The sequence below is a fragment of the Spermophilus citellus genome (genome assembly GCF_964194105.1).
Source record: "Spermophilus citellus genome assembly, chromosome: 2".
Classification (NCBI taxonomy): domain Eukaryota; kingdom Metazoa; phylum Chordata; class Mammalia; order Rodentia; family Sciuridae; genus Spermophilus; species Spermophilus citellus.
In genome coordinates, this window is record NC_138183.1 from 208315083 (window position 1) to 208339261 (window position 24179).

Below are 24179 nucleotides of genomic sequence, written 5' to 3' on the forward strand. Positions count from 1 at the left end.
GTTCCTTTTAACAGTATATAATGTCCTTCCTTATCCCTTTTGATTAACTTAGTCTTGAAGTCGATTTTATTCGATATGAGAATGGCCACCCCTGCTTGCTTACGAGGAGTGTGTGCGTGGTATATTTTTTCCCAACCTTTTACCTTGAGCCTGTGTATGTCTTTTCCAATCAGATGTGTCTCCTGGAGGGAGCATATTGTTGGATTTGTTTTTTTAATCCATGTTACCAGCCTATGTCGCTTTATTGGAGAGTTTAAGCCATTAACGTTTAGAGTTACTATTGATATATGGTTTGTACTTCCTGCCATGTTTGATTATTTATCTCTTTTTTTTTTCTAATTTAGTTTGTTTCTCCATGATTAGCTTTCCCCCCGTCCTCTGTCTTTACCGAGGCACTTCCCGCTGATGGTTTTGGTTATTGTTTTTCATTTCTTCCTCGTGTAGAGTTTTGCTCAAGACGCTTTGCAATGCTGGTTTTCTGGCTACAAATTCTTTTAGCTTTTGTTTATCATGAAAGATTTTTATTTCGTTGTTGTATCTGAAGCTTAATTTTGCTGGATACAGAATTCTTGGTTGGCATCCATTGTCTTTCAGTGTTTGAAATACGTTGTTCCAGGATCTTCTCGCTTTCAGCATCTGTGATGAAAAATCCGGTGTTAACCTTATTGGTTTACCCCTAAATGTAATCTGCCTCTTTTCTCTTGTAGCTTTTAATATTTTCTCTTTGTTCTGTATATTGGATATCTTCATAACAATGTGTCTTGGCGTTGGTCTACTGTGATTTTGTGTGCTCGGTGTCCTGTATGCATCTACAATTTGTATATCTGTTTCCTTTTTTATTTCTGGAAAGTTTTCTGTAATTATTTCATTCAGCAAGTTACTCATTCCCTTGGCATGATTCTCTGTGTCTTCCTCTATCCCGATGACTCGTAAGTTTGGTTTTTTTAAGTTATCCCAAATCTCTTGGATGTTTTTCTCATGATTTTTTACCAGCCTATCTGAGTTGGCTAGAGTCTTTTCGAGATGATATATTTTGTCTTCATTATCTGATGTTCTGGCTTCTGCTTGCTCCACTCTGTTAGTGATACTCTCGATTGAGTTTTTAATTTGGTTTATCGTTTCCTTCATTTCTAGAATTATTGTTTGATTTTTTTATAATCTCTATCTCCTGATAAAGATGCTTAACTTCTTCTTTTATCTGTTTATGTAATTCATTTTCAATGTGATCTTTAAGGTTCCTTTCCATCTGTCTAAGGTGTTCCTTGAGTTCTTTATATGGCCATTTTTCTGATGACTCCAGGTCTTCCTGAATATTTAGGCTGTCCTTCATTGTTTGTACTCCTTTTCTTCCTTGCTTTTTTATGCTCATGATACTTCTTGTTCTGTTTGACTGCTGAGTTACTGTTTACTCTTATGAATTTATTTGATGCTTGGGAGGAGAGGTATTAGAAGGGAAGGGAAGAAGTCACTAAAGAGAGTGAGTGTAGGCAGGTAGAATTCAAGAAAGGGGGAATAAGAAAATTGAAAAGAAATGAAAAGACATAAGAAAAAAAGTGAAAAGAAAGAAAGAAAAAATGAAAAAATAAAAATTTAAAACCAAAAAAAATTATAATGATGATAAACAAATGGAAATTAAAGTTTAAAAAATAATAGTAATAATAATAGAATAAAAAGAATTAAAAAAAATTGAAACCATTAATAAGAAAGTTGAAGAACAACAACATCAACAACAAAAAGTGAAAATAAAATTTAAAAAATACCAATAATAATCATTAAAAAAAATAATAATAATAAATGCAGTCATAGAACTCAATTAACTTTTCTTCCAGTAGGTGGGAACTGGGCCAGGCTTCTCTTCTTGATGGGTGGGAACCAATCACTGTGCCTCAGGTCTTCTTCCCAGACTGTGCGGGTCTCCAATCCTGAGTGCCTAGGGCCTTCTCTTGTGGTTCCTCAAGCCAGGCCCCGCTCACCTCTGATGCTCACCACAATACTGGCTACACGCCGGGTCTGCTGCTCCTGGGAGCCCTGTTTCCATGGCTGCCTGGGCACACCCTTTCTGTTTGCCTCCCTCAGACCCTAAGTTTGTAGGCCTTGGGGCTGAGGACCCCCAGCGAATTTGTTTGCTCTCAGGTAACAACTCCCCTGGTAGCTGGTGCAAGGGACCTCTGTTGTCAGCAGAGGGATACCCTGGGTCTGACTATCGTGCTCAGTTGGCTTTTACCTCTGTGAGTTCAGGTGGGCCGACTAGTTCTTTCAGCGGGATCATTAGTGCTGAGTCACGAGAAGCAGGCGAACCAGAACTAGAATGCAGCCCAATCCGGGCTCGGTGTGTTCTGAGAGGGGCAGACTGTTCGCCCGGGATCCCCTTCAGCTCAACAGTGCCTAGTGGTCCTGAGCGAACAGTATTTTGACAGTTTACTTCTCCCTATGCTCGCGCAGCTGAAGGGGTTAGAGACTTGATCTCTCCACGTCCGCCGCCATGTTGGATCACTTAGGTTTTAAATCGTCACTCATCTTATGAGCTGTTCCATTTAACTCGGCAGCTCACTCGCGCGGTGAAGAGTCTGTTCTCTGGTGCTCCGCGGGAAGCGGCAGCAGTGGCGGCGGCGCGGTGGCGGCCCAGCTGTGGCCTTCGGGACCCCTGGGGAGGGGGTGCGAGCTGGGGGAGGGGAGGCAGCGCCTCGGGGCCTGCGCGGGCCGGGTACTGGACACACGGGAGAACGGGCGGGGTGGGGGAAAGAAATTTAGATCTAGATTTAGGGACTAAGCGTGGGAGGAGAGACGGCGGGGGAGAAGCAAAGCGGAAAGGCGGAGAGGAGAAGGAGAAGGGGCCAAGGGAGCCGGGCAGCTCGGGGGCTGCAGCCTTACTGCTCGCGCTGAAGTCGTGATGGACTCAATCCACCTTGGCTGGAGTCATGGCGGATTCACTCCACCTAGGCCCCTTTCTTGACATGGTGCTGAGTCTTTGTCGACAGATCTCCTTTAATGATCTTTACTTCATCTTTTAAGACGCGGCAACATACGCTGCGGGCGCGGCGGCGCGGAGCACGGAGCGGCTTGTGCATAGCTTTGATAAAAAGAATCTGAGGGAGATAACTAGAGAAAGAAGGATCATTCCATTTAATCAATCACTCTATTAAATTAAACTAATAGAGTTTATTATTGGTCATCTCTTAGTGGACTTGTGATTTTACTATTTAAGGAGTCCATTCATTTACAACACTAAACTATCTTTCTAACATCATCTTTCTCTATTTTACTTGAAACCCTAGTTAAGCTTTTAACTATTTGATGTTCTCTTTGTCTATTTCTGTGCCCCTTTTTAATATAAAAGGAATTTAACTGAAATAGCACTTCTTACCCTTATTTCTGTACATCTTTAATTGGGCTAAGGTATTACCACTTAGGAGTAACACTTTGAAGACTAGAACTCTTGTTCAGTATTGGAGCATTCAGTATTAGTGCACAAGGCCCAGGGTTCATCCTCAGCACTGCAAAAACAAATGCAGATAAGTCACTCTGACATTTTCTTCTCTTGTTCTTGAAGTAAAAGTAATCTGTTTCACCTCTGGTTTTCTATAGCACTTTCTTTGCCTATTTAATGGCACTTTTCACTTTTTACTTTTGTTAACAAGTACTACTCCTATGAGGCCTGTTCAATCACTGTGAAGACTTTGGGATTGCATTAACATGGATCTTTGAAGATAAGTTGTTGCTTTAACAAATATCCTGAGGGGTTCAGCATCCCATATTGGATTATGATGCTTAATCCTGTGAAGAAAAGAGTCTGTTCACTTCAGATATGAGAGCAGAAAATATTTTTTCTGTATTAACCTTAGAGTAAGAATCTAAAGAAACTATCGTTCATTTATCCAACACAGATCTGTGGAACACAGATATAGCTCAACTCACAAATTGGTAAGCAAGTGAATATATAAGCAGCAAAATTATGAATATGGGAAAGTGTTATAAGAGAGGCAATAATAAAGGCTTCTGTGGTCACAGAACACTTGATCTTGAGTAAATAGAATGAGGAACTGCAGGAAGGTGGAAAGAGTTGGGGAGAAGCTTATTGAGAACTTAACCTACACTAAAAAATGTTGAATAAAACCAGAGAGAGAATCTATATTTGTTCTTGCCCTTCTGGCAGAATGCCTAAATCAAGAATCAACCAGTAGAAGAAAATAAGCTAGTGAATATCTAAAGATGTGTTTTATATGTGCATGGCATTGTGCCACAAACTTCCATATATATTATTACTTTGTTTATTTTCCAAATTGTTAAAATAAACTTCATTTTATTTATCATACTAGTATACTGTGATTATTATTTTTCATAACTCTCCTAAAACCTATGGTAAATATTTCAGTTAAAGGGAATTACTGAGATAAAGGTAGTCATTATCTGTGAGAAAGGGGAATAGAAAATGATGAAAAGTTATATTTTAGACATTGATTCTCAGTGAAGTCCTTGAACCATCAATACAAATATTATCTAAGAATTTGTTAGAAAAGGAAATTCTTTAGCCCTATCCCAGACCTACTGAGTCAGAAATCCTGGAGATGGGACCAGTGATCTGTGTTTTAGAAGTTCTCCAGGTGATAATGATAATCTGTGAGGCCAGGGATCATCAGACTCTATTTTCCAGACCTATTCTGATCCCTAACCAATTTTTTTTTTAAAGAGAGAGAGAGAGAGAGAGAGAGAGAGAGAGAGAGAGAGAGAGAATTTTAATATTTAGTTTTTGTTTTTGGCGGACATAACATCTTTGTTTGTATGTGGTAGTGAGGATTGAACCCGGGCCGCACGCATGCCAGGCGAGCGTGCTACTGCTTGAGCCACATCCCCAGCCCCCCTAACCTATTTTTGTAAAGAAAATTTTATTGAAACACAGCCATACCAATTCATTTATTATTGTTTGTGGATGCTTTTGTGCTACCATGGCAGAGTTGAATACAGAACTTATAGCCTCCAGTCAACAATTTATTATCTTGTCCTTTAACAGAAAAAAATATACTAACTATTGCTTTGGATCTTAGGTACTAGATATAGGACTAGGATCCAAATGTGTAAGCAGATATTTGTTAACTGAAATAGAGACCACCAAGAAAAGAAAAGGAAAATAATTAAATTATTTTACAATTCTTAATCTGTTATCTTTCCTTTTTAGTCATGGATGCTATCTAAATGGGCCTTTTAGTTCGAATCTACTGACAATCCCAAAACAAAGGTCATCTTCTATATCACTGACTCACCATGTGGGTCTGAAAAGAGCTGGTAAGAAATTATTCTTTTAAAATTTTTTTAATTTTTTTTTTTTAAAGATAGGGTTTTACTATGTGGCATAGGCTGGCCTTGGACTCCTATGTCCAAGAGATCCTCCTGTCTCAGCCTTCCATGTAGTTGGAACTACAGGTGTATGTGATGAATCTGGCTTAGAAATCAGTCTTTATAATTAAATATGGGAGTTCTCAAAATACATGGTAGTATAAATTTTTTTCACTCCATATTATATCTAATCTTGAATACTATTTTATGTAAATTAACACAAGTAAGCAATTTGGGTGGCTAGTAGTTGACCAATTGCTGATTCATTCAATAAGCACATTTTGAACATCTACAATGAACCAGGCACTGAAAGGTACTAGGAAATCAAAGATAAAATACAGAACTATTTTATCAACCTAAGTAATCTCAGCATTTCCAGAGGCTGTGACAGGAGGATTGTGTTTAAAGTCAGCCTCAGCAACTTAATGAGGGCCTAAGCAACTTAGTGAGACCCTATCTCTAAATAAAATATTAAAAAGTGCTGGGGTTGTAGCTCAGTGGTTAAGAGCTCCTGTTACAAAAAAAATACATACATATATACATATCTATATAAATACGTGTGTGTGTGTGTGTGTGTGTGTATAGGTGTGTGTGTGTGTGTGTGTGTGTATATATAATCTCCACACTGAAGCACAGACAGGAAAAAAATACATAAATGACAAAACCAAGTGTGAGAGACATATGGGACATAGTCAGAAGTCTCATATATCTGTGAATGAAGTTGCAGAAGAAAAGAAGAGAGATGTTTAGCTCAGAATAATTTTCTAAAACTAATTAACCAACAGATTCATAAAGCTCAGTGAACCGAAGAAGGCTCAATACTGAGAAAATTATAGCTAGGTTTATCAATGAAATTCCTGAATTATAGATATTTTTGGAAAAGGTTATTTTTTAAGAAACAATATGCAAAGCTAACAATGACCTTTTCAATAGCAATAATGGAAGTCAGACACAAAGAACGACACATTTAAAATGTTGGAGGAATAAAAATTGCCAATCAGATTATTAATCTAATGAAATATCTTGGAAAAAATGAAATAAAAATTTGTTAACTGTACTCAGAACATACACACAAAATGATTAACTTGATTAACCATGTGTGATGATGGATATATTAGTTAATTTGATTGTGATAACCATTTCACCATGTGTAACATATAATTCTCATATAATATAATCCTTAACAAAATTTGGATTGGCTTCTTTATAAAAACTGAAAATCTGATGCTAAAATTCAAATGGAAATTCAAGGTTCCCAAAATATCCAAAAGAGTTTTTCAATAAAAATGAAAAAAAATTACAGGACTCACACTTCCAAATTTTAAAACTTACTACAAAGATGCAATAATCAAGAGAATATGTAATAACTGTACTAATTTTATTTGTTCTCTCCTTTCATTAAAAAAAATGCAGAGGTCAAAAAAAATAGAGAATATGATGCAGGTACAAGTATATTCAATTTAGTGGATCCTGTGGGGGAAACTAAAACTACAAAACTCATAGAATAAAACAGGAGAAAATATCTGTGACTTGGATTTTGAATAAAGTGGGTTTTTTTTTGTAATGACATCAAAAGCACAGTCTGAGTGAAAATATTGCTAAATTGGAGTCATCAAAATTAAAAACATAAAAATTGTAAAAGGAGCGCTTTTTTGTGTGGTGCTGGGGATAAAAGGAGCATTTTTTTTTAATCTGGTAAATATTATCTACCAGAATTGTATTGCAAACTTAATACTTAAAGATGAAACACTTTCCTTCTGACTTTGGAAACAAAGTTACCCAATATCAATACTTATATCCAACATTATCCTGGAGTTTCTAGACAATGAATTAAAATAAGACAAAGATATAAAAAATAATAAATATTGGGAGGGAAGATGTGAATCCTTTTCTTTATTTTCAGGTGATTTTGTGTGTGTGTGTGTGTGTGTGTGTGTAGAAAATCTAGACAAATCTAAAAAAAAGTAACATAAGTAATAAGTTTTTCAGAGTTGTTGGACATAGAAAAAATGTTGCATTCTCTACTATGAGAAAATAAAATTTTAAAACACCATTTACCACTACATCAAAAGTCATCAATTACCTAGTGAGAAATCTAATGAAAAATGTGCAGTACTGTTGTAATTAATGACTTTAGAGTAAGGCAAAATTTCCTTAGCCAGACTCAAAAAATACTCACCATATAGGACTATATGGATAAATTTGAGTATAAAAATGAATAAACATTCATATAAAAAGAACTGAAAAAACTTTCATAACATCTGAGAAAGAACTGGAATTAAGCTATATAAGTAAGTCAGTGATGGGATTTTTTAGTGCTGCATATCAGATTACCAAAAATGTAGCAGTTTTATACATTAGGAGTCCTTATGCAGCTGAGTTGAGTTCTCACACAGTTGAGTTAAGCCCTCTCTGCATAATATGTTGTAAGGCTATATTCAATGTGTGGACCCAGTCCAGTTGATCTCAGCTGGAATGAATCAACTTCCAGGCTCACTTAGATAGTGGTTATAATTCATTTCCTTTGGTTATGGGTTCTCAACAGGTTTGCCTCTTGATTGCTATTTGCTGGAGGCCATCTTGAGCTCCTAGAGTCTGCCCACAGTTCCTTATCACAGGGTCACTGTGGCTCCTTCATGGAGCCAGCAAGAGTGTCAAGCAAGCAAGATGAGTCACTTTAGAGTCTGATCTCTAAATTGAGTCTGCTAGCAAGAGGAGTCCATAACCTACCATAATCATGACAGTGATATCCCATCATCCTTCAGTTTACACAAGAGGAAGTCATAGGTCTTTCCTGTACTCGAAATCAGGGGCAGGAATCAATAGGTCTACCTTAGAGTCTGTCAAAACAACCCATTAGAAAAATGAGCAGAAGAATTGAACAAGCACTTCAGAAAAGAAATGTACAATGATGTGTATACCTGAAAAGTGCTTCACCTTATTAGTGATAAGAAAATTAAAAAGTGATAGCACAGTCCCCTTCTACTTACCATCAGATTAGCAAAGGATAAAGATATATACATGTGTGTATATAATATCTATATAGATGACAATATAGATATATATGGAGAGAGATAAACAAAGAGTGAATATTTATTTTAAAGATTGGCTCTCAATTTTTGAAGGCTGGTAATTCTGGAATTCTCAGGACAGACTAGAAGACTGGAAATTTTAACAGGTGCTAATGTTGTACTCTTGTTAGACTGTCAGGAGGCAAAATTCTTCCTCTTTGGGAGATCTTAGGCCTTCATCCAGTTGGATGAGGCCTACTCACATTATGGAAGTTAATCTGCTTTTCTGGAGTCTACTGATTTAAATGTTAATCACATTGAAAAAATATCTTCAAAGCAACATGTAAAGTAGTGTTTATTCAAATAACCAGGCACTGTAACCTGGCCAAGTTCATATCATCACACACATCTGTGAAATGTTTACCTGTATGTCAAAAAATACTGTAGATTGTTATTTGCTTTCTTCTCTGAATCACACATTATTTGGATCTTTATTTTCAACTGAAGTTTTAAATCTGCCTATCTCTATTCCAGGTACATTACCTTAGTTCAAGTCCCTTTCCTGTGGAAAAGTCCATAGGAATAAACACATACTATTTTCTCCTTTTATTTTGGCATTTAGCACTTATTTATATTCTATTCTCTACTATGTAGGTTCATTGAGTTGCAGGGTTGATTTCATTTTTTTTGTATTGATTAACCTAGCACATTTTAATCATATGTTAGGCTCTCAAATATTTGTCCTATTTTTATTTTTGATGCTAGGAATTGAACCCAGGGGTTATTTCCCTGTGAGTTACATCCCTAGACCTTTTTTTATCTTTGGTTTTGAGAAAGAGTCTCTCTAAATTGCTGAGGCTGGCCTCGAATTTGCAATCATATTGCCTCAGCCTCCCCAGTTGTTGGGATTACAGGCATGTGCCACCACATCTGGACAATATTTGTTGAATGAGTGAATGACTTGCAAATATTTGTATAATTTAAAGGGATCTGCCTGGGGGGTTGCAGCATTTTTTTTATTTTTAAATTTTAAAATTATATTGTATTACTATATAATTTTATTATATCCTTAGTTTGTGTAAATGCTAAGAACCTTAGTTGTTGAATTAAATTGGATATTATTGAATTGAAAAATAGCATTAAAATTTAGTAGAGTCTTTTTTCATATGGAGAATCAACCTGATATCTTTTATAAATTATGAAAGATAAAAGACCATTATGAATTAGGAAAATTTGTGCCACGTGATATTTGTTTTAGTCATGCTCGCAATATTTAGCTACTGTGTACTATTCTCCCAGAGACTGTTTACTCAATAGTCACTAATAATGACTAATATGGCAACTATTGCTTAAATTTGTAGAATGTCTTTGAGCCCCACATAGAAATTTATTTTACCATTAAACTGCAAATTCTTTCCTTTCTTTAAAAAGGGAAAATGTCTTCATAAAACACAAATATGTACAGTGAATCCATACACATATATTTATGCTCATCTATCTCCTCTCTTTTAATTTTTTCAGGTGCTTTACCAAGCTTGAATTCTCCTAGCCATGGACAGATATCTGCTGGTTGTGTAACTAATCGATCACCCATAGAATTTCCTGATACTGCTGATTTTCTTACTAAACCAAATGTTATTTTACATAGATCTCTGGGCAATGTACCCAATGTACCAGATTTTTATCAGCATCTTCGAAATTCTGATAGCAATCTGTGTAACAAGTAAGTTTCCTAATTGTTTATTATTTCTGTTCCAAAATGTAAGTTATTTTAGTAAAGTATTATCAGTTTTTTTAAATTCTGTATTTTAACTGGGTATTGGTTAAGACCGTGTCCTATATTTATCTGGTAGTTTTTATTCTAAATGAACTTTTTTTCTCACTCAGTGCTGTTATAAATTTTCTAATTAAATGATGTGAATTATGATATTCAACCCATCATATCATATTAGTAAATAGAAAATTTTTCTCATATATGCTACTTTGGTACTTGTTCATGATATCCAATTCATATGGTGTTAATTCTTATTTCTACTTTGATAAGAATATGGGTTTACCTCTGATTCCAATGTTGACTTTCCAAAATGTTATTTCCTTCAAGAGCACACAGATGTATTTCTAGGTTAAAATCTTTTAAGTTAATATAGAGAGAAGAATATGAGAATATATTGCAGTTGAGATCTTGGTTAAAAATTACGCAGGTTTTCTAATTAAACTTACATAAAAAAACCTTTCCACCTTATTTATCATGTATATATTTATCTATTTTATTCTATAAGCTGTGGACATCAAATACTAAAATATGTTTCAACATGTGAATCGGATGGTACAGACAGCCACAGTGGAAAATCAGGTGAGATTACATAAGTAATACATATTTGAATTTAAGAGAATTTTTTTACAATATTTTTTCAAATGGATGACTGAATGAGTTTAACTTCTACTTATCAACCTTTAAGGTTATTTTGTTGTTGCTGTTCAGTATTATGGATTAAACCTAGAGCCTCACACATGCTACTACTAAGTTATATCCCAAGTCCCTATTTTATTCATCTGTAAAATGAAGATTATATTGTTTTTTGCCTATTTCCCAGAAGAGTTATTAAGACAAATTATAAATAATTGATGTGAGAGTGTTACTGGGTGCCATCAGTACCACCTGAAGGAAGAGTTAGCTGTAACACTCAGTGCTCCAGATATATATGGAATCAAATTAGTAGGAAAATAAGTTTTTATTCAAAGGCATCTTTGACGGAAAATAGAATAAATTTACAGTTTCAAAAATTCCATCTTCAAAATCTCTGAAGGTGAGCTAAGTTTATAGAAGAGAAGAGGTAGAAGACAATAAGCAGATTTAGTTAGCTTGTGCCCCACAGGTCTGTGGAAGGGGCAGTCTCCACTTTTAGCTTCCATGGCACCTGTCAGGGTGGGGGTTACAGAATGTTTTTTTTTTTTATTTTTACATTTTAAATATTGTTAAAATAAAACAGTCCTTCACAATTCTTCTAACTCAACTCCTGCCCCCCACCCCCAAAATACAAAACATAAAGCAAAAACAGAAGGGAATACTTCTCAATTCATTCTGAGACTGGTATTACCCTCACACCACAATCAAAGTCAAAAATAGAAAACTACAGATCAATATCTCTTATGCGCATAGACACAAAATCTTTTTTCCCCCCTTTGAAATAAGAGAAAATTAACTTTATTTATTTAGTTTGATCAAACTGGGGAGAAGCAGATAGATTGCCTTACTTTCCAATCCCATAGAAGCAGTTACAATTTATAAAAAAAATACAAGTTACAATTTATAAAAAAAAAAAAGCCAGGTAATATATATATGTAGGTTTAGCTGGCCTGAAGAGGGGGCAAAGTGTGACAAAAGGTAGGAAATATATATATGCAGATTTAGTTAGCATGTGCTAGACACAACAGGGCAGGGGGCAATCTTCATTCTTAGCTTCTTTGGAGTCTTCCAGGTGAGAGTGAGCAGCCCTTTAGGCTTTACTTTCAGGAAGTTATTCGCCATTTTAGAGAAGCCTTAACTGAAATTTTAAATGTCACCAGTTTAGTTTATCTCCTCAGTCCTGAGTAAATTGGGGCTCCATGTCATCTGGCTAGCCATCCATTGCTGGATTGGAAGATACAAAAATTCTTAACAAAATACTAGCAAATTGAATTCAGCCATACAAAAGGTCACATTATGACCAAGTGCTATCCCAGGAATGTAAGGATGGCTGCACATTTAGAAATCAATCATTATAATACACCACAGTAATAGCATAAATGGAAAAACCTGTAGGAATAATCTCAACAGGCGTAGAAAAAAACATTAAATAAAATCCAATACTTTTTTTTGAAATAAAGCGAACTGTTAATAGCCAGAAAGTTCCTAATCCTGATGAAGGGTATATTCACAACTAACATTATCTTTAATGGACTATAATTTTTCCTCTAAGATTAATAACAAGATGAGGATTTTTAGTCTCAGCACTTCTATTCAACATTGTACTTATGGTTGAGCCAAGAAAATGAGTAAGAAAAATAAAGCCATCCAGAATTTAAAAGAAGAAAATAAAAGTATCCCTATTCACAGATTATATGGTCCTTTGTGTAGAAAATACACTACAAGCTACTAGAACCTATAAACAAGTTGAACAAAGTTACAAGACATGATTGATATACAAACATCAATTATATTGGGCTGGGGTTGTGGCTTAGTGGTAGAGTGCTCGCCTCGCACGTTTGAGACCCTGGGTTCGATCCTCAGCCCCGCATAATAAATAAGTGAAATAAAAGTATTGTGTCCAACTATAACTAAAAAATAAAATGAATCAATTGTATTACCATAATCTAGAAATAAATCATTATGAATTGAAACTAAGAAAACATTTTCATTCATAATAGTATAAAAAAGAATAAAGTAGAATAAATTTAACAGAAATATTTATACACTGAAAATTATACCACTGCTGAGAAAAATTAAAAACTATCTAGAAAAGTTGAAAGCTATTTTATAGTAATGGACTGAAAGAATAAATATTATTAACATTACAGAATAACAGTTCTCCTAAATAGATCAGTAGTTGAGTGCAGTTTTTATCAAATTTCACCTGAAAGCAAATGAAAGAGAATACAAAAAGAAAAAGAAAGGGAGACAGACCTCAATGGATTAGTGATGCTTTATTAAGCAGCTGAGGGGCACAATTTCAAGAGGGAAAATGGCAACAGGCTACAACAGGGTCTGAGTTTTTTATAGGGGTTAGCAGGGGCCAAGTTGGTCATTTACTTTTGGGAGGCTTATTTTTCGGTGGGCAGGAGGATTTTGGCAGAGAAGGGAGATTATTATGACAGGTCAGGTTCCTGAGCTCCCTTTTTCACTGAGGGTTTTATAGTTCTCCATTTCTTTCACTAGCAGGGTTTTTTTTGGGGGGGGCACAGAAATGGAAAAGTTGGTGTAAACATTTATATAGAAATACAAATGACCTCAGTATCAGTAGTTAATTCATAAGTTCTACAATAGGACAAATTTGAAAAAAAAACAAAGTTGGAGGACTTATACTATTTGATTTGAAAACTTATTGTAAAGCCACTAATTAAGACAATAGTTTTGGGGGGTTGGGGGTTATGGTTCAGTGGTGGAGTGCTTGCCTGGCACATGTGAGGCACTGGGTTTATTCCTCAGCAGCACATTTTGATTAACATTTGTAAATGTACATATCCATGGGGTTCACTATTATATTTCAAAACATGCTTGTAGCATTAAAAAAAAAAAAAAGGTATTGTGTCCATCTACAACTAAAAACATTTTTTTAAAAAGGCAGTATTGGCAGAAGGATGAGCCTATAGTTTAGTGGAATAGAATGTCCAAAAGAAAATTCTTGCATCTATGGTGAATTGGTTTTTGACAAAGAACCCCAAGATTCAAAATGGAATTCAAAAGGGAAAAAATAAATGATAAGTGTTTTCAACAAATGGTGCCAGGACAGTGGGATATCCACTTGCCAAAAAACAAACAAAAAAACATGGACCCTTATCTCACTGCATGCACAAAAAGTAACTCAAAATAAATCATAGACTTAAGCATAAGGATTAAAACCACATAACTTCTAATCACAGTAGCCATGAGGTTTGTTGAGATTCCAGGGGTTTGGTAAATAAATATTCTCTCTTGATAGGAGAGTGATAAGAATGCATTTTAGAAAAGTATATAGAATAAGAAAAATGATATGGATCTTTGGAAAATAAATTTCTATATTTATCTCAGTATTTTTACTAGAATTTGTGAGGTATGGTTGTTAGGAGTTATGATATTAAAAATAACATGTAATATACCTTAAATGCTAACAATTTTTACATGAATTGCTATTTTAGAATATCATAGTTACTGCCTTAACTTACCAAGAATACTTGAATATAATAGTCCCCCATCTATACCTGATATGTAAGATCATACTGAATTCTAAATGCACCCCCCCAATACATGCATTCCTATGATAAGCTTTAACTTATAAATTAGGCAGAGTAAGGGATTAAAAATAATTAATGAAAAATAAAACAATTATTACAATTTACTATAATTAAATTGGCAGCATCACCACTCTTCTGCTTTGGGATTTTTAAGTAAAATAGGAGTTACATGAACATAAGTACTATAATGCCATTAGGATCAATCTGATAACTGAGATGGATACTAAGTGACAAACAGGCAAGTAGCATATATACATTGCACAAAGTGATGATTCATGTGTTGGGCATGATGGTGCCAGATATCATTACTTTTCAGATGGGAATACAATTTTAAATTATTTATTATAGAATTTTTCATTTAATATTTTTGGACCACAGATGATAATAACTGATAATTGAAACTGTAGATAAGGGAGGTGTTTTAGTTGGTTTTTTTTTTTTTTTTTGGTTGCTGACAAAAAGAATTTTAGAGGAGGAAAAATTTATTTGGTGCTCATGGGTTCAAAGATCTCATTCCATAGACAGCTGGCTCTATTGCTCTGGGCCTAAGGTAAGGCAACATTATGGTGAAAGAGTGTGGTGGAAGAAAGCAGCTCGAGAAATGGCCACCAGGAAGCAGAGAGAGACTCCACTCACCAGGGACAAAATACAAACCCAAAGGCATGCCCCCAGTGACCTACCTTCCTCCATCATACCCTACCTGTCTATAGTTACCACTCAGTTAATCCCTCTCAGTGTATTTACTATACTGATTGGGTTAAGGTTCTCATAACTCAATCATTTTTCCTCTAAACTTTCTTGCACTATCTCACACATGGGATTTTGGGGGACACCTCACATTTAAACCATAAGAGGGGGACTACTGTATTCTAGAATTCATTTCTTAAAAGATTTTGAGAGAAAGGGTAGGTACTGGGGAATAAAATTGGCCAATTTATGTCATGTGCATATATGAATATGTAACAATGAATCCCACTAATGTGTATAATTCTAATGTACCAATAAAATTTTTTTAAATAAATGTTTTTCACTTGGAAAAAAAATCATATTTTCCAAACAGTAACAGTTTCTGGTCATCAGTTACTGATTTTATATATATATATTTAGTAAGTTAGGTTCAGATTTGATTAACATTTATTGATCACCTTTTATGTGAGACATCTAATAAGGTAGGCGTTATTACACTATACAGAGAAAAAACATTATTAAGCACAAAAATCAGTATTGGAGCCTAGTTCTTCTGAAATTCAACTTCAATGAATGCTCTTGTGAACTTTTTTTGACTTAAAAAGAATAAAGACGAATAAAAATCTTAAGCCCTACATATTGAAAAATACACAAATCATGAGTTTATAGCTTGATGAATTTTTTTATATACTCTGCAATTAGTAGTCTGATCAAGAAACTAAATATTACCATTGCCTTAAAATTCTCTTTATGCCTCCTTCCAGCCATGTCTCCTAAGGTAATGATTTTCCTGACTTTTGATATTCACATGTGTCATTTTAATATGTTTTTGAACTCTTCATAAAAATAATCACAAAATATATACCTATTTCCTGTTTTCCTTCACTGAACATTTTATTTTTAAGAACCAACAATATTGATAGAGTTGTAGTTCATTCCTATGTTGTAGTGTTCAAATTGTATGAATATTCCACAATTTATTTAAATATTGGTGGCTTTGGGGAAAGTTTCCTGTTTAGGGTATTATAAATAGAATGAATGGGATCATATTTTAACATGTGAATGAATATCATTGTGGCTTCCCTTTACCATATGACTTAGAAGAAGAATGTTATTAATTACATAGGCAAAGGAATAACTCATAATTCATGATATTGTAGTTATGAACTTTAGAGTTTTTATATCTAGAACTCAGAGATGTTGAGAATGGTTTACATGAAACTGGTAAAAAAAAAAGTTCCTATAGAGACTGTTTCTCACTTTTATAAAGAATATCTACCTTTCTCTGCCTTCATCCTTGAGTAGATATATAAGGTGTATCCAATGTTACCAATCATTGTGGGATTCTTTTGCTCAGTTTGGTATAAACTCATGAAAAGGCAAAGTACAGCTCTTTTTAATGTTACCAGTTCACTATGGTGTTACCTGCTCCCAGCTCTTAGTGTTAGAATTGAAGAGGCAAGCGATAATATCTCAGTGAGGCTTTATTGGGGCGTATGCTCAAGCACAAGGGGACAGGGCATGAGTTAGAGTGCTTGCTGAGGACACTAGGAGCAAAACTTTAATATAGACAAAAAGGGCAGTCTCATGCAGGTGTCTAGTCAGCTGCTGCACATAATCTCAGCAGTTTTGCACATGTCTGGTCAGATCTTTGCTCTTGGCATCGGGGTTTGCACTTTATACTGTGTGATCTGCATGTGTAGGTTGGGTTCCTCTGGGCTTGGTTCACAAAATGATAGAGTTGCTCACTATACTGCCAACCTAGGAAGATCAAATATTGATCAAGTTCAACCCCAATGGCACAGGTTGGTTTTGCAGGTCAGTTAGTAGCTCCCTAACCTGGTCATTAGTAGAAACACTTTGGAACCCTCCAGCAAGACAACTTTAACAATGTGATTAAATAATTTAGACTAACTTACATTATAGTTTACTTTATTTGAATGCTTTTAACCAATAACTGTTTCTCTTATAAAGCTGTACATTTAGGGAAATTTTTTTTTTTTTTTTTTTTTGGTACCAGAGATTGAACCCAGGGGTGCTTAAACACCAAGCAACATCCCCAGCCCTTTTCTATATTTTATTAGAGACAGGGCCTAATAAGGCCTTACTAAGGCTTAAGGCCTCACTAAGTTGCTATGGTGGGTTTGAACTCATGATCCTCCTGCCTCAGTCTCCCAAGTTGCTGGGATTATAGGCGTGCACCACCATGCCCAGCTAGGGAAAATTTTATTTCTATTTATTACTCTATGTTTTTTTTTTTTGAAAGGTGAAGAAGATATCATTTTCTCAAAAGAATCATTCAGCCTTATGGAAACTCAACAAGAAGAGGAATCAGAGAAGAGAGATTGCAGAAAATCATTTTTGGAAGGTGATAACCTCCAAACAGAAGAGGCACAGCGACCAAATGTAAAAGATAAACTTTCAATATGATTGTGTTAAGGTGAAATATAATAGTAGTTAGTACTGGCTTCATGATTTTTACCAAGAACAAAATTTTTAATGTAATAGAGTTTTAAAATTTCTTACTGAGAAGTAACTATAACTGAAATAATGTTTGGATTATAAATAACACTTAGTTCTAAACCATCATGGAGCAGCAAACTGCGTTTATATTTAAATGAACATATTTTACTTAGTTTTAATGTAGATACATTATTTTTATTCGGATATTTCTTCATTGTATATTTTAGAGTACACAATATGTGCATAGTCATTAAAAATGATGAAAATAAAGTATTTTATAATAATGTAATTTTTTTGTTCATAAAGTTCAAAATTTAAGTTTTAATAAAATAATCCCATTCATTTATTTGGGAAACTTATTCTAGTAATAAATGCCAGTACAATGAGATGAGTTTTTTTCTTCTCCTTTGATATTTGCAACTTCTAAAATGAAAATAATGAACTTTATATTTTTTTAGTGATTCAGAAGTATGACATTTCTATTTATAAATGTAATGTATAAATGAATCAGTCTTCTGATGTCCAAAGACATGTTTATGGTCGCATTCCATAAGAACATAAAATTTCAGATAAAAATACATTTGAGATAACCATTATAACAGATATTACTGTTTTTATATGTTCAGTTATAGGTGTTCTTATTAAATGTGGATTTAGCAATATTTATAAGAGGTAAAGTTTTTATTGATTTTTTACCCATATATGCACAGATCAAAGAGGAAACATCAGTGGACCTGATTTTAGTAGAAGACTACGATTCATTAATAGAAAAGATGAGCAACTGGAATTTTCAAATTTTTGAGCTTGTGGAAAAGATGGGGGAGAAATCAGGAAGAATTCTCAGTCAGGTTTGTTTTTCAAATCTCAACATTTTTAGTTTTTTCTCAAATGTTTATTAAAAAAAAATCTAAATAATCATAGTATTGGTTTAGGTACTAGTTCAACAGTGACTTTGTTCATTAAATTATTTTTTTCATAAAACCCAAATATATATTTTATAGTTATATGTTATATGTTATATATATTATATATTCCATCTACATATACATGAATAATAGCTTATTTTACTACATTGATGAGATTTAATTTAGGCTGAAGAAGTAATAAAGATTTACTTTTTCCTGACTATTGAGGTTGAAAAGAACATGAAAAGTGACAATGTAGTTCTAACTAATGAACATAAGCTTCATTTTTTTTTTTTTGACCTGCCTTCCCTGTATTTTACTCAAGGCCAGATGTTTCATTTGTTTCATTTCATGTTAGAACCTTGGAAAAATACTTGCATTTTACTACCCAGACTCAAGTTTCTACCTGATGGGTTCACATGAGAGCATCAGATTTACCTTCCCACAGTATAATTCTTATGAATTCCTTTAATATCTTTCTTGTGAAATACAAAAACATGAGGACAAATTATGTTGAGTACATGTAAGTTCATTACACTGAATTCTTTAGGGACAAAAATGTAATTAATATGAATTTTTTTTACTTTTTTCTTAACTTGGGACTAGCAAGAATTCACAATGTTTTTCATTAAATTAGGAACATAAAGAGCAAAGAGAAGAATGAAAAAATTTAAAAATTGGGTTATGATATGTATATGTCACAGTCTGGCTGGGCACAAAATCACGAGCCACTCACAGCCTTGTAGATTCAAACAGCAATTCTTTATTCCCGAACTCTCACCGGCACTCTACATGCATGTTCTGGGGAAAATACACCCTCCACCGGGCTCTGCATACCAAAAACCCTCTGAATCCCACGAGAACTCAACGGGAACTCAAGGAGCTGGCATCTGAGGCAGCAGGATACGCCCTATTCCCAGCAGGATCCACCTTAAACCCGGATCCGCCCTAATCCCTGAGCAAGGTCACCTTTCATGCAATGTCACTGCAAATGACCTGGGTCCATGGCAAGCCCATTTCCACAATGGAGAGTCCTCCCTCTAAGCAACATTGGGTAAGCTGACAAGGAAATTGCCATGCGTCATTCCTGCTTGGCTATGGCTCTCAGCATGTATAGTAAACTTTTCTTTGGTTTTCATGAGCTGTAGGGTGATGTCTTCCTTTCTTATTTTTTTGGAAGTTTTTAATAAATTAAAGACAGTCACATTATTTATTTTCCTAAATGCAAATTACAAAAACATACTGATCTACAAATAGAAATTCTGGTATTTAAAGTGAACTTTATTTTAATTGACATTTAGGTTATGTATTCCTTATTTCAAGACACTGGCTTATTGGAAATATTTAAAATTCCTACTCAACAATTCATGAACTATTTTCGTGCATTAGAAAATGGCTATCGAGACATTCCTTGTAAGTATTTTCATGTAAGTTTAAATAATACTGTTTTGAAACTTTGTTATCTTTATATTCAGATGAACCTATAAATATATTTTTGGAAAAATTTTAAATGGAGATTTAAAAAGAAAATCTGATCCTACCTAGATTTAACTGACAACTATTAAGATTTTGGTATAGGAGCTGGGGTTATGGCTCAGTTGTAAAGCGTTCGCCTCACACGTGCGATGCCCTGGGTTCAATCCTCAGCGCCACATAAAAATAAATAATTAAATAAATAAAGTAAAAAAAAAAATTGGTATATATTTTCTAAGTTATTTTATTATATAAATTTAGTTTTTATAAAATGAATCATAATATTGATATCTATTTAAAATCTGCTTTTTACTTGTGATATGTGTCTTTCTGTGTTGATAATTATTTGTATGAGTACCTTATTTTTTAAAATGTTTGTTAATATTAAGAATTTTAGAAAATTCCTTCATTTTACAGTGTTCAGAGTTTATCCATAGAATTTATATTTTTAACTGTGTTTTGATCTATGGAATAATTTTTAATTTTTATTTGATTTTTATGTTTAAATATAATTTGAATTTCATATTAAGAAAAGGTGTGTTGAAACATTTTACAGTTTCTCTCCATAAGGATTAATTAATTAGGAAATTAGTTATCTACAGAGTGAATTTATTAAATTTTCATAACTCAGTGATATTTAATAATTTAAGGTGGATTATATATACTATATAAAGTATGCATTAAAATTAAAGTCAAAGTTTACAATGAATATAGGAATGCTCGAAGGTACTTAAGGAAAGCTGAATGGGAAGAAGGACATGGTAAAAAGTCTTCACTCTCAGCTCTGATTAGGATACACTGATTGAAAAAACTTTCTCAACCTAATTTTTCTAAACCTCAGTTTACAAATTTATAATTGGAATAATAGCAGTGCCTACCCCATAGAGAGTGATAAAATAAAATAAACAACAAAAAGGACATAATAGAATTCAAGGCACATTGGAAATGTCATTAAAAGATGGTAATTATATTATTAATAATAAGGCTCCTAGGGAATTAATACCATGTCCTGCCTATAGCCTGGACACTTACTATTCTATCATCTGCTAATTTTATATTGTAGATATTCATAAAATATTCATTGGATATCTGCTGTGACTATGGAATCATTAGATTCATGTAGATTATCTTATTTAATCTTTATTTGGAATGTTGTATCACAAATGAGAAGTAAAAAGTCAGAAGGATCTTAAAACTAGAGAGAGGTGCTGGATTTCAGTTCTAAAGTCCATCTGAATTCTAAACCCTATGCCCTATGTAACATTTCCTTTTCATATAGAGGAGTTGAGGAGTTTTATTATTATATAGTAGGTGTCAGACACTGTTCTGGATGCTTTCCCATGCCATTCATCATTTTATCCTTATAACAAACCTGAGAAAGAGGTAATTCTTACTTTTTTTTAAGAGCGTAAGTATCCAGAATTTGTAACTGTTCTGTGTACAGAAATCATTTTGAATATTGTGTCTCCATGATGTAGAAGCAACATGGTATTTTTAAAAGCCACACGACAGAAACTTTAAGAAAATTCTCTAGTATCTTTCAGTTATTGTTTACCCTGCCTTTCCTTTGATCCCTTTACTATGTTTTCATAGTATATGTGAAATTTTTAAAAAGGGAACTTTTTAAGACATCAAAATAACTTTAAAAATAGATAAAATACAATTATGGGAAATTATAAGAATGTAAATGACTATAAAATTCTAATCCTTTTAAGTGACGTATGAGACCTAACAGAATGATCATTTTTATAAAATATTTTTGTGGCTTTAGATCACAATCGTATACATGCCACGGATGTCCTACATGCAGTTTGGTATCTGACAACTCGGCCAATTCCTGGCTTACAGAAGATCCACAATGATCATGAAACAAGAAATGAAAAAGGTACTTTCTCCTGCAACTCTTTTTTAAAAAATTATTTAATTAGTAATAATAAATCAAACTGTCTCAATTCATAACCTCTGGTCTTTTAAATTTTTCATTATGTACCTACATGTGAAAGATTGTGTGACTTCTGGTGTATAATACTTAAACCTGCTACTCATCTGCAAAGCCTGATAAAGTTTCATTACTTCCTGATATAACATTTTACTCTTTGTTCCATCCTATTGCTTTTCCCATTCAGCTAGCAAGTATCTTGAATATTAGAGTAATTATTCCTTTGTTTTTATTTTTCAATTCCTGGTTTTGTTTTTGTTTCAGATATATGTGTATGCTTACAATATATAATATTACTGAATCAAAAGGAATATGTTTGAATCTCATGTAAACACTTAAGTGCTGAATTTAAAAACCTTTGTAAACATTCAGATTTGCTTCTAAAAAGTGAATGCTATTCTTCATCATAAATGTAATTATTTAAATAAATAATATATAATATCACGATTCTCTTATTTTGGCTTGCTAATGGCAAAATTATTATTATTAGGAGAGACTTACTATGTATTATTAGGACTGAATTTGTTCAGATGACAATATTTGAGAAATAATACCACAATACTAATGGTATAATGTCATAATGTCACTGGTTCATTTTTTTTTGTATATATATGTTTTTTTGTGTGTTCATGAACCATGTTCTTCAATTTTCTTCCAATCTCCTTTTGGTTCTGTGAGCATCCTTAAGACTGTTTTAAAGACTTTATCTTTTTTTTTTTTTAAAGAGAGAGAGAGAGAGGGAGAGAGAGAGAATTTTTAATATTTATTTTTTAGTTTTCTGCGGACACAAAATCTTTGTTTGTATATGGTGCCGAGGATCGAACCCAGGCTGCACGCATACCAGGAGAGCGCACTACCGCTTGAGCCACATCCCCATCCCTCACTGGTTCATTTTTGTCTGCCATCTGTAATCTCTTTGATGCCCTTCATTCCTCCTATCAATCCTGTGTTTCCATTAGAGATCATTTTTTTAACTTTTTAGTTTGTTGATGCACTAATTTCATTATAGAAGAATATTTTCATATTTCAACATGTTTAGGTTGTCATTCCATCATCTTTTGATTTTAGTAGTTTCTGTTAATAATTATTTATTAATAATTATTAATAATAATTAATAATAGCCTTAATTCTTACTGAGAAATGTAATATGTAAATGTAGCATGTTCATTTTCTCTTAGCTATTGAATTTTAGCATTTTTACTATGGTATACATAGGTGATTTTCTTTGTATTAATCATGCTTGGGGTTCAGTGAGCTTTAGAATATGTTGATTGATTTTTTTTATCGATTTCTATCAAAACTTCAAAATTTTTCCAGTCACTGCCTATTGCCTAATTACAAATCTACTTACACATTATTTTTATTTTTTTCATTTTTAAATTTTAATTTGTTATATACAACAGCAGAATGCATTACAATTCATATTACACATATAGAGCAAATTTTTCATATATCTGGTTGTATACAAAGTAGTCACACCATTTGTGTCTTCATACATGTACTTAGGGTAATGATATCCATCTCATTCCACCATCTTTCCTACCCCCATGTCACCTCCTTCCCCTCCCTCTCCTTTTCCCCTTTGCCCAATCTAATGTTCATCTAATCCTCCCATGCCTACCCCGACCCCACTCATCCTTAAATCAGAGAATCAGCATCCTTAAATCAGAGAAAACATTCAGCATTTGTTTTTTGGGGATTGGCTGACTACATTTAGCATTATATTCTCCAACTCCATTCATTTACCTGCAAATGCCATGATTTTATTCTCTTTTAGTGCTGAATAATATTCCATTGTGTGTGTGTGTGTGTGTGTGTGTGTGTGTGTGTGTGTGTATAATAATCTCCATTCATCTACTGAAGGGCATCTAGGTTGGTTCCACAGTTTAGCTGTTGTGCTACTATAAACATTGATGTGGCTCTGTCCCTGTAGTATGCTGTTTTTAAGTCTTTTGGGTATAGACCAAGAAGAGGGATAGCTGGGTCAAATGGTGGTTCCACTCCCAGTTTTTCAAGAAATCTCCATGCTGCTTTCCATATTGGCTGTACCAATTTGCAGTCCCACCAGCAATGTATGAGTGTGCTTTTCCCCCTACATCCTTGCCAACACTTATTGTTGTCTGTATTCTTAATAGCTGCCATTTGGACTGGAGTGAGATGAAATCTTAGTTTTGATTTGCATTTCTCTGATTGCTACAGATGTTGAACATTTTTTCATATATTTGTTGTTCTTCTGAGAACTGTTCAGTTCCTTGGTCCATTTATTGACTGGATAATTTGTTTGTTTTTGTTGTTGTTGTTGCTGATTTTTAGTTTTTTATATATCCTAGAGATTATTGCTCTGACATGTGTGTGGTAAAAATTTGTTCCCAAAATGTAGGCTCTCTATTCACCTCACTC

General features: G+C 33.8%; 1 protein-coding gene across 1 annotated transcript in view; it reads left to right on the plus strand.

The window, feature by feature from the left end:
• Nucleotides 1–24179, plus strand: part of PDE3B (phosphodiesterase 3B) — a 183905-nt gene that overhangs the window by 124421 nt on the left and 35305 nt on the right. The window contains exons 5-11 of the mRNA XM_081279185.1: nt 5174–5280; nt 9864–10065; nt 10622–10695; nt 17266–17405; nt 18173–18310; nt 19669–19780; nt 21612–21725. Coding sequence (XP_081135311.1) covers nt 5174–5280; nt 9864–10065; nt 10622–10695; nt 17266–17405; nt 18173–18310; nt 19669–19780; nt 21612–21725 — 887 coding nt within the window. The remainder of the gene's footprint in view (nt 1–5173; nt 5281–9863; nt 10066–10621; nt 10696–17265; nt 17406–18172; nt 18311–19668; nt 19781–21611; nt 21726–24179) is intronic.